This window comes from Humulus lupulus, chromosome 8 (genome assembly GCF_963169125.1).
Source record: "Humulus lupulus chromosome 8, drHumLupu1.1, whole genome shotgun sequence".
NCBI classification, from domain to species: domain Eukaryota; kingdom Viridiplantae; phylum Streptophyta; class Magnoliopsida; order Rosales; family Cannabaceae; genus Humulus; species Humulus lupulus.
Window position 1 is genome coordinate 62,730,132 of NC_084800.1, and position 11,500 is coordinate 62,741,631.

General features: G+C 32.5%; 1 protein-coding gene across 4 annotated transcripts; it reads left to right on the forward strand.

The window, feature by feature from the left end:
- Positions 1–1,234: 1,234 nt before the first annotated feature.
- LOC133797506 (histone-lysine N-methyltransferase ATX3-like) lies at positions 1,235–9,544 on the forward strand. 4 transcript variants are annotated; one of them, XM_062235425.1, is made up of 24 exons: positions 1,238–1,579; positions 1,696–2,655; positions 2,731–2,786; positions 2,867–3,065; positions 3,581–3,703; positions 3,795–3,863; positions 3,972–4,040; positions 4,136–4,227; positions 4,360–4,455; positions 4,594–4,729; positions 4,835–4,907; positions 5,043–5,142; positions 5,299–5,423; positions 6,544–6,689; positions 6,915–7,019; positions 7,213–7,277; positions 7,396–7,609; positions 7,796–7,882; positions 8,035–8,088; positions 8,193–8,282; positions 8,476–8,562; positions 8,783–8,857; positions 9,015–9,115; positions 9,224–9,544. In XM_062235425.1, exons 2-24 carry the CDS (start codon positions 1,798–1,800, stop codon positions 9,312–9,314), a joined length of 3,111 nt encoding a protein of 1,036 aa, XP_062091409.1. In that variant the 5' UTR covers positions 1,238–1,579; positions 1,696–1,797; the 3' UTR covers positions 9,315–9,544. The 4 variants fall into 4 exon arrangements, with proteins under 4 accessions (XP_062091411.1, XP_062091409.1, XP_062091408.1 ...); XM_062235424.1 differs by having other exon boundaries at positions 1,238–2,655; XM_062235426.1 differs by having other exon boundaries at positions 1,239–2,655; positions 4,363–4,455.
- Positions 9,545–11,500: the final 1,956 nt, after the last annotated feature.

Genomic DNA, 11,500 nt, shown 5'->3' on the forward strand with positions numbered 1-11,500 from the left:
ACTGAAATACGAGACTTCTGTTAGATTTTGTCTTAAGTGACTAACATATTGATGATGTGACATTTTGTCTGTTGATAAGCACTGTAACATGTAGAATAATTAGCAATTTTGCTCCCCAAACATTGACCACTACCGAATAGTGTCATTTTTATTAAAACTAATTAATTTTTTTAAGAAAACCTAATTTTATTCCTTAAAAATAATAATTACATTCTTAAAAATAAAAAAAATCATTTTAAAAAATTAAAAAAATAAAAAATATGAAAATTTTCAAATTAATTAAATAAATTTTCAAATACTCACAAATTTAAAATTTAATTAATAACAATTTTTTTTTTTTACTTTTTCTCTTCTTTTACAATATAAAATAAATATATCTTAAAATAAAAATTAAAAATAATTCCTAAAACAAAGTTTGTTCCCTTTCGTTCTCCTCCTCTTAAATTAATTTTTTTTTTCTTTGTTTCAGTATTTATTTTAAATTTTCATTCTAAAATAGATTTATTTTATATTGTAAAAGAAAAGAAAAAAGAAAAAATAATTATTTGTTATTAATTAATTTTTTAAGGATTTAATTATTATTTTTAGAAAAAAATAATTTTTTTTTAATTAAAATAGGTATTATTTGATAATTGTCAAACTTCGTGATGTAAAATTGCTAATTATTATATACATGAAAATATCACATCAATAGATAAAATGCCACATCATCGATTCGTTAACTATCTAAGATGAAATTAAAAAAAAATCTTATATTTCAGTAACGTGTATAGTTCGAGGAAAGTTTTTAACATCGTGAATCATTCAGAGAGCACAATCATATAATTTGTGAATCATTCAGAGAGCACAATCATATAATTTTTATAATTTAAGGTATAAAAATGCTATTTATTCTTGAATGTTGAATGATTTTTTAATAAATTTTTTTTTGGTTTGCCCATACAGCAGACACAACACACCAAAGAAGTAAGCCACGTGGACATATGGGTCCCATAAGTCTAGTCAGACTTTGGAGTACCAGATCAGTAGAGTAGCACAAGAAGATAAGTCCTTACTCCGTAGTTCATCCTCAATTTTGGTTTCGCGCGCGTCCTCCACGAACCTAAGTTTCCCTCATTTATCACAACTCCCTCCTTTTTATTTGGAGTTGGAGCCCAGCACTAAATATTCCAAAACGACGTCCCTTGCACACGCCAAATATTTAAATTAATATTTTTTTTGGTGTTTCCTTACTTTATTTAATTAATATTAATGTTTTAAAGTGTATAATATATATTCAATAAACTAATCGTTTTGTTGTATCGAGCGAAACTGAAACAGACCCTCCCCTGTGTGTGAGACACACAGCTCTCGCTCGGGTTTTCTCTCCGCGAACAATTCGATTAACTTTCGCGACTAAATTTTCCCATTGATTTTCCCGAGAAAATTATGCTTTGAATCTGTTAAGAATTCGGATTTCAAGATCGGAATTTAATTTTTTTATTGATTTTATGTTTTGTATGGTTTGCTTTTGGCGGAAGAGAAACTGGTGGAAACGTTTAATGTTTCTTATTGGCTTTTCTCAGTTTCATTGATTGTGGTAGGTTTTCACATTATAACTTAGGGTTCGGTATTGTAAATTTTTAATCGTTTTGTGCGTCTGAGAACACTTTTTTTGTATCCTAAATTTGTGTTCCGAATATCCGGAGCGTACAGAATTCGGGTTATCGGGTGTAGTTTATTTTCTTTGAATTGCAGTCGAATTAGGGTTTGATTTCGAAGTCTGAAGGTGAATTTGTCGAGTTGAATGGTTGAAAGATGATAATCAAACGAACTTTGAAAGTGGAGATGCCTAATCTTAAACGGTGTAAGCTCGAAGAGCCCGACGATGAAGATTTTGCGTATTCGGCTAGCGCGAAGAAGCGGCGAACTAATGGGTTTCACTCGTTATGTAATGGAGATGTTGAGGATTTCAGTAGTGGTTCAGGTTCTTTGTTCAACGACGAACCGTATTGGGGTGGCGAGGTAGAGTCGAATTTGAAGAATGTCCGATCGCTGAATCCCAATCCGGGTGGTTTTCGGAGGTCTTCGCGAGGTCGTATTAGGATGCTTCCTTCGAGGTTCAACAATTCGGTTCTGAGTATCTGGAAGAGCAAGCCCAAATTCGATGAAATTAATACTAGCTTTGACGAAGAGGATAATGTTGAAGTTGCTGTAGATAAACAAGAGAGTATAGATGGGTTGGGATTTATAAGAAAGCCCAAGAATGAAAATAACAGGTACAAAAATTCGAAGCCGAAGCGTTCTGTGAAGAAAGAAGACAGCGAAGTAGCTGGTATTGAATTCAGCAATTTTGAATATGCCAAGTATATTGGTATGAAAATCGATGCGAGTAATTTCCCGTCGATTGAGGCTGAAGAATATGCTTCTAGTTTTGGCTATTCAGGTGTAGAGAGGCTGAGGAAAGCAACCACTGGAAGGAGGAAAGAAATGTACAGGCCAGAGGATTTTGCTTTGGGTGATATAGTTTGGGCCAAGTGTGGTAGGAGTTACCCGGCATGGCCAGCCGTGGTGATCGATCCCCTAGTACAAGCTCCCGAAGCTGTTCTTAGGTGTTGCATTCCCAATGCTATGTGCGTCATGTTTTATGGGTTTTCTAAGAATGGAAAGCAAAGGGTAAATGTCTCTTTCTCTGTCTCTGTGGCTATGATAAATGTTTATTCTAGATTCTAATCCAATGTTGCTGGGCAGGATTATGGATGGGTCAAACAAGGAATGATTTTCCCATTTATTGAATTCATGGACAGGTGCTAACGTTTGACTAGTGAGACTTAAATTGTTTGCTGTTAAAAATGTTTAAGTATTGATGGAATTTTGTTTTGTTCAGATTTCGGGGTCAGACTCAGTTGTATAAGAGCAAGCCAAGTGAGTTTCAGATGGCTATCGAGGAGGCATTGTTAGCGGAAAGTGGCTTTCAACACACAACCTCTGGTACTGACAAAATAACAAGCTTAGAAGCGTATCCCTACGAAATCCAAGAGGCTACTACTTCGAATCATAATGAAGAAAATTACTCACTGAATCAGGCAATAGTTCTATGAAACTTTTTTTATCTAATGATCCTCTCTTTTGCGAACGTAAAAGTGTTACTCTCAGTTGTCTACACCGCTAGAAAAATGAATATTACTCCATGTTTATTTGCTTTCGCTATAAATCTCAATTTGAGGTCGCACTTGAAGTCGGTCATATTAACCTCGAAAGAAAAAGTTGATTTTGTTCGTGTAAATTTTAAATATTCCTGCCCGAGGACACAGTACTTTTTTTTTTTTTATGAAAAAAGAGAACTTTCTAAATTACATACGCGATACAGTGAGAACCCAGACAATCCGTTCCCGATTTCTTCGTTAAAAATTTAATTACATTGTAAAAAAATCCTTCTTTCTTTATTCTTTACTGTAGCGTAGTCATCCATCCTCTTGCTTACTTTCAATTTTTTTTTTTTATTGTTTTTAGTTTTCATGCAAACTTCTGCTTCACTTAAATTGCCAACAGGAAATGTTTTATCTGTCATTGGTGTTCATTCAATCAGTTTATTGTGTAGGAAGCGTATCATAAAGATGCTAGACCTTGTGATGGGTGTGGACTGAGTCTGCCCTGCAAAGCAATGGACAAAAACAAGGGTGCAAGTTGGAAAACCCACTTCTTATGTAGACATTGTGCCAAGGTCTACAATCACTTTTCAGTTTTGTTTGTTGAATTGTTATTTTAGTCAACGATGGTACTAGACTCAGCATCTCATATCTGTATTTATACAGTTAAAGAAGTCAAAACAATATTGTGGCATATGCAAGAAAATATGGCACTATTCAGATGGAGGGAACTGGGTGAGTTAACATATAAGCCGATTTTACCTTTTTCTTCTGGATATTTGTTGTAGGTTAACTATTTGAAAATGCTTTGAGTGATTGGGTGTCCTGTACTTTCTGTATTAGGTATGCTGTGATGGGTGTAACGTTTGGGTGCATGCTGAGTGTGACAAGATTTCTGGCAAACTTCTCAAGGTATGCTGGCTATTCTAGGAAATTTGTTATTCTCATAGATCGATTTTATTGAAGTTTGTGAGAATTGGAGCATCACTTTGTCATTCCTGCTTTAGGACCTGGAGCATAGTGATTATTATTGCCCTGAATGCAAAGGAAGATCCAATTGTGAATTATCAGATGTAGAAAGATGTCAGCCCCAAGTGAAGTATGTTAGATTATCTGTGGTTTTTATTAATTTAATTTGGAGCAAACTGGCATTTTTGAATACTGCTGCTTTGATGTCTTCTGGAAGTTTAGAACTTAATGATGTGGTAACTCTCTTTTCCTCTTCTTAAAGCAGTTCTTTCAAAAACCACAAACAAACTGTGACACCTGAGAAGATTATTGTGGTGTGTAATGGAATGGAAGGAATGTATATTCCAGAACTTCATTTGTAAGTTTTGACTTGTGTTAAGATAATTTTAGCGCTCAAGCATTTTTTTTCTTTTTCTTTCCACGTCCTTCATTTAAAAAAAAAATTGGGTTACTTTGAATGAGGAATGTGAGTTCTTATGTTTATTTTGGGTTCTAGGGTAATGTGTAAGTGTGGTTCATGTGGGTCGAAGAAGCAGACTCTCAGTGAATGGGAAAAACATACGGGATGTAGAGCTAAAAAGTGGAAGTATAGTGTGAAAGTGAAGAGCACAATGCTGCCGCTGGAAAAATGGGTGTGTACTGTATTCCCTTCAAAGCTTTCTGGCTTATTTGTTTCTTGTTTTCTGATCTTGTTTATTTAAGTCAGCACTTGTTAATATTGGAATCACATGTTTCAGATAACAGAGTACACTACACATGGCGTTGATCCCCTTAAATTAGACAAGAATCAATTACTCACTTTTCTGCAAGGTGAATGTCAAAATAACTTCCCGTCAAGGGGCCTGTCATTTTTTTTATTTGTTTTTTTGTGGGGGAGGGGCTCACTTAAAATTTGTCAGAGATCTTTTAAGGAGACTGATTTTGTATGCATCTTCATTGCAATAGAGACGTATGAGCCAGTTATTGCAAAATGGACGACGGAAAGATGTGCTATCTGTAGATGGGTTGAGGACTGGGATGTTAATAAAATTATTATCTGTAACAGGTACTTTTTTTAATGGATTTGTAGGCCAAATTTTCACATGTTTTAGGTCGTTAATCTATTATATTTTTTGGGATACATTGGAATAATCTCATTTCCTGAACTTAGCTAGGCATGTAGAGGAACTTTTTTACTGATATTATGATATGCTCTATGCAGGTGTCAAATGGCTGTCCACCAAGAATGCTATGGTGCAAAACATGTTCAGGACTTTACTTCATGGGTTTGTAGAGCATGTGAAGCACCTGATATCAAAAGAGAATGTTGCCTTTGTCCCGTCAAAGGTATCTAACCTGACTTCTTAGATGATCGTTTACTGCTCTGTGCTCGGATGTTGCGAACTATTTGTTTATAAAGTTTATTCTGTTTGCTATGTTCAATAAACCATGTTTCACCCCCTTTTATTCTCTTCGACATTGCTAATTTTATGTTCACTTCAGAGATTTACATATGTAATACAATGGAGTATATTATATAAGCATATATATAAGGAACAACTACGGTTTTGACAGTTTTTTTTGTCAACACCGGTGTTGACAAAAGTTGGTTTTGGCATGTGTATAGTTATAAATTACAATTTTTCATTATATGATAGTGTATGTTGTAGTTATTTAGAATATCGTACAAAGTTTTAAGAAATTCCGAATAGTTTATAGCATCGAAAATAAGGTTCAAATAATTAGTGTTCACTCAAAAACACACTTGTATAAAATTCGACTGTTTGAACCTTGTTTTGGCACTGTAAATTATTAAGAATTTCTTGAAAATATGTGGGTGTTCTAACCGACTACATTATACATTGTGATAATGAAAAATTAGAATTTATAACTGTTCACATGCCGAAACCAATTTTTGTCAACACCGGTGTTGACAAAACACTGTCAACACTGTAATCTTTCCTTATATATATTTATATAGGATCCTTCTATTGTAGTTATTGAGAAAAATCACTATATATAGTGACATTGTTTCTAACCATTGGATGATAATTAATGGTTAATTTATTTGTTTAGATATACAAAAATTAATATAATGTATAATTAGAATTCATTACAGTGATGATGTTAAATTATTTATTTTTCCCCTTTTTCAATCTAAATTTGGAAAAAAAAAATACCTTTTAATTTTTGAACAAATAAAAATTTAAAGAATTTTTTTTATTTAATTATCATTGTGTTTTTTAAATTCTCATTTCTTTATTTTCTTTTAAATATATGTAAAGTCATATTCATATAAAAATTATTAAAATTATTATATTAAACACTATATTATAATAATATAGTGTATATTCTATCCATTAAAAAACTTACCATAAAAAATTATAGGTAGTGTTTTTAAAAAATTGAACAATTTTTCATATATATATATATATATTATACTCATGGTATTTAAATTTTTCTTTAGGGGGTGCTTTAAAGCCTACTGATGTGGAGGCACTGTGGGTTCATGTCACATGTGCTTGGTTTCGGCCTGAAGTTGCTTTCTTGAATCACGAGAAGATGGAACCTGCTATTGGTATCCTTAGAATTCCATCAACTTCATTTTTGAAGGTAAAATTATGATGTTATCTTTTGGTACTTGAACTTTAGCTGCAATGAGAGTACCAGTCTTTAGTATATTTTCATAGTTTGCTTGCTTTACTTTACGTTCAAACTGTCAAGGGAAAATTCTGTTGTGCAATAGTAATGTTCTTGTTTCCTAATATTCTTTAGATTTACATGCTAACTTGTAGGTAATTGTATTGTCCTCTTTTTTTGTTTTTTGGTGGAATCCAGAGATGTGTAATTTGCAATCAAAGTCACGGTTCATGTACGCAATGTTGCAAATGTGCTACACATTTCCATGGTATGTGTGCATCGAGAGCAGGCTACAGCATGGAAGTAAGTTTAGCCTGGTTGTTTTATTTGTGATTGAATCTTAGTTTGAACATGTGTTTTGCATTTCCATGTTTTGAGTGAAGAAATAGACTCCTACAACCATGTTTTGATGTAGATATACTTGTGCATATTTTTAGTCATGTTTTCGAGCTAAAGTGATAGAGACATAGAGTAACATTCTGTATTGAACTTTCAGGTTGATTCCTTTGAAAAGAATGGGGAACAAATTACAAGAAAGTTGATATACTGCGCAGTTCACAGGTTAGAGCTCTTTCCATATCAATTGCTTGGCGCTTTTGGTCCTAGCAGAGAAACAAGATCTCGTTCCTATATTTCATGATACATCTTGGTTGATTCAAGGTTTTTGGTTTTGATGTAGAACCCCAAATCCAGATGCTGTTGTAGTTGTTCATTCTCCTGCAGGAACTTTTGCTGCAAGAAGCTTGCTTCAGAACCAGAAGGGGTGCTTCAGGGGTTCAAGGCTGGTGTCAGCAAAGAGAATAGAGCTTCAAGAATCACCAAAGTTAGAGACGGATGAGGTTGAACCAGACTCTGCTGCAAGATGTCGTGTTTATAAAAGAAAAAGCCATAAGGTAACTATATACGAGTCTTTTTGAGTAATATTTTTGCGTTCATACTCTTCTTTTTCTTCTGAGAAGTTCAACATGGTGTAAATATTGACTTCTAATCTTTTCCACTTTTTATTTTTGGCTCAAAAGTTCGGTCATCTTTGTTAATATTTTTTACTAAAATAATTAATTTGTATGATTCTTTGCTAGAGTATTGATCAGCAGCCAATATTCCACCGGCCAATGGGGCCAACACATCACTCTATTGATGCAGTAAATAGCCTGAACATAAACAGAGTAATATTCTTATTCTTGTTAATTGAGTTTATTTTCTTGATTTCGAGTAATTGAAATTTTTGTTGAAGCCTTGTCTTTTTTGTGTTTCTTAAAGGGAAGCTTTTTGTTATGTTAATAATTTACTATTTTCACAACTGTTGCCCTTTCATCAGGAAGTAGAGGAACCTATATTCACTTCTTTCAAAGATCGGCTTCACCATTTACAGGCAAGTCATACGTCTTCTTTCAAGGATTGGCTTCATTGTGCTTCACCTCTGGTTAACATTTTCTTCCCCCTTGAATATTATTAACTTTTATCTTGTGCATTCAGAGAACTGAGAACCATCGAATTTGTTTCGGCAAGTCTCATATACATGGATGGGGCCTATTTGCTCGTCGGAATATTCAAGAAGGAGAAATGGTATGTTTTACTATAGTTATTCAATGCATTGTGTGTAACTTTTTTCCTATGTTTGGAGTTTATTTTCTCTTTTTATCTATTAGGTGATGTGCTATGCTCATTACTACGGTTGATTTGTACAAGCTTAACTTGACTAATTTTTTTTAATTATGTGAAGTAATTCCCTACAAATGTTGGATATGTTTTTCTCTAGGTGGTTGAATATCGTGGTGAGCAGGTGAGGCCTTGTGTTGCCGATCTAAGGGAAGCACAATACAGGTCACAAGGCAAAGACTGCTATGTGAGTCAAATATGAATCTTGGTGTTTCGTTTCCACATACTTTGTGTTGCTGAATCTTTTATCAGCTGATCAAAGTTCCTTTCTAATAACCAACTTAAGAGTTTCTTTTCATTAGACCTAGATTTCTACCTTATATCTGTTTGTCAGTTGTTTCTGTTGAAATGTTATTATGTTCCTATAAATATCGACTCTGAAAGTGCATATTATATTTCCTTTGCAGCTCTTCAAGATCAGTGAAGAAGTAGTAGTCGATGCTACAGATAAAGGGAACATAGCACGATTAATAAACCATTCAGTAAGTTTTCATTCTACGCACGAAAGGATTATTCTCTTTTTCTTGAATTTCTTTTTAAGCCAGAATAACTTATTTTGTTGAAATGGGTTTTCATATCTTGTTTGTTTTCTTCTTCTTTAACCCATTAAAATTTGAATGGCACCTATTATTGCTGCAGTGCATGCCCAACTGCTATGCGAGGATCATGAGTGTAGGTAATGGGGAGAGCAGGATTGTGCTCATTGCCAAGACTAATGTTTCTGCTGGCGAAGAATTGACGTACTCATCTATTTTCTCTCATTTACATTTTATCACGAAGTAGTTTATGTTAATTTCATTTGGAATCATTGGAGAAAGTGACTCTATTTTTTTAATTTTTATGAACAGGTACGATTACTTGTTTGATCCAGACGAGCACGATGAGCTCAAAGTCCCCTGTTTATGTAAAGCTGAGAACTGTAGAAAGTACATGAATTAGTTCATTCTCATACAATATAATGATTATACTCTCATTTTTGTCAATATGCACAAAGCTCTGACCCATATCTTACTTAGGAGGCAGGAATTACCCACTTCTTCTTACGAGCAACTTGTAATTTTTTTGATCATATTTAATTTGTGTGATCACCCCCCCAATTTTATTGTAAGAACTTAAAATAAAAATTAATGTAAATTCACGAGCTGTTTGGCTGGTGCATTTTTGCAAAATGTTAGTTATTATATTCCCCAATGTTATATGTTACATTCATTTATCAGCAGAAATCGTTAATATATTATCGAAGTAGTTTTTGTAAATAATTAATTAAATAAATATAAAGTCATAATTTTTTAATGCACTAATAATTTATGTAAAATGGTCATAGGCATACTTAATGGTGTTGTACTTTTTCACACAAAAAGGTGGTTTTCAGTTTGAATGCTAAAAAAAAGAAATGAGATTTGTAATGATTAAATTATCATAAAGTTCTTTATTAAGAGTAACTTATCCCAAAATTAATTGCTAATGACTATATTATCATAAAAGTTCTTATACTAATAATAACTTATCCTAAAGTAGATTAATTTAGATTAATATATTGTAGATTACATAATGTTTGGTATAGTGAAAGGATAATAGATGGGATGCAGAGTTGATAAGTTATGTAGATTAGGGAGGCAAGAGATATTGGAGTAATATTTTTAAATTGTTGGGTAAGTGTTACATTGAATCTTAATACAAACAAACATCCCATAAATGACTTCTTATACCCAATTTACAATCATTTTTATAATTAAGCACGTGGAGTGATGACGTGGACGAAATATTAACTCCGAGCTGGTGACACTTGAGAAATGAATGAGTAAAAAATAATAATGATCAAGTTCTTGGTTTGAGTACTACTCACTGATGTGATAAAGATCATTCAAGAATGGTCATTAATGACAATCAAGGCGTTAGAGCGTAAGACCATGGGACAGTTGGCTGATTGCACTAAAATAGGAAAAAGTGGGATATTCTGTCATATTTATCTCAAATTTACTTGCATATTAAAGAGACATATTTGTTTGTACTTATTGTTAATTAGTCAAGCCCCGAAATCAGGTAACTACCTTAATTTGGTGGAATTTGATGTAAGAAAAACATATCGTATATATTACTTGAATAAACGCAATATGATAAATACAATATTTATATCTACTAAATTAAAGATACATAAATATTATAAATACAAATAATATAATATAAATAACTTATAATATATATAACAATATTATAATTATAAATAACTTATAATATATATATAACAATATAATATTATAATTATAAATAACTTATAATATATATAACTATAATATAAATAACAATATTATAATTATAAATAACTTATAATATATATAACAATATAATATTATAATTATAAATAACTTATAATATATATAACAATATAATATTATAATTATAAATAACAATATATAAATAACTATAATATAAATAGCAATTATAATTAATTTATACAATAATTATAAAGAACAAAATTAAAAGCCGAGGCCTGTGTAACACACAGTTTCCTTAAAACAGATTCGCCGCCTCTACGAGGTTTCGACGTCTATCTCCCAGGATACAACGGTGAACGACAAGTAACTCAATTACTTCGCCGAACCAAATATGCCCGAACTCTATCACACTAGAACAGATCTTCGCCGAACCAAATATGCCCGAACTCTATCACACTAGAACAGATCTAAGAACTATAAAGAGTAAAAGAGAAAAACAATATTGAGAAATTATATATATCTTAATCTTCAATGGAAGACAAATATATATAAAACATATGTTTTTGTGTAAATAAAACTAAGGCCTCTAATCTCTATATATAGACTATTCTTTGAGACACACTTTTATTCACAAAAGATGTGGGACAAAAACCAATTGGTTTTTTCATTCAAAAAAAATATCCAACAATCCCCCACATGAATGGAAAAACTGACTCAAGAATAACCAACAGATGGTTTAGACCTAGGTGATAGAGTTCAATGTTAGAAACCCGCATAGGATAGGTAGGTGTTACCCTTTGAACCTTCCCTTGTGTAAGTATATTTACTTTACTGGCTGATCAGTAGACGCGATGTCTTTGAACTGTTCTGCCGTTCGTGTAAACGATGATATACCACACACAGGAATCT

Excerpts from the sequence above, each read along its gene's own strand:
- LOC133797506 (XM_062235424.1), top strand. The coding sequence starts at position 1,798 with ATGATAATCAAACGAACTTTGAAAGTGGAGATGCCTAATCTTAAACGG. Across the intron at positions 7,278-7,395 it reads ATATACTGCGCAGTTCACAG|AACCCCAAATCCAGATGCTG; the intron begins GTTAGAGCTCTT and ends GTTTTGATGTAG. Across the intron at positions 9,116-9,223 it reads TCTGCTGGCGAAGAATTGAC|GTACGATTACTTGTTTGATC; the intron begins GTACTCATCTAT and ends TTTTATGAACAG.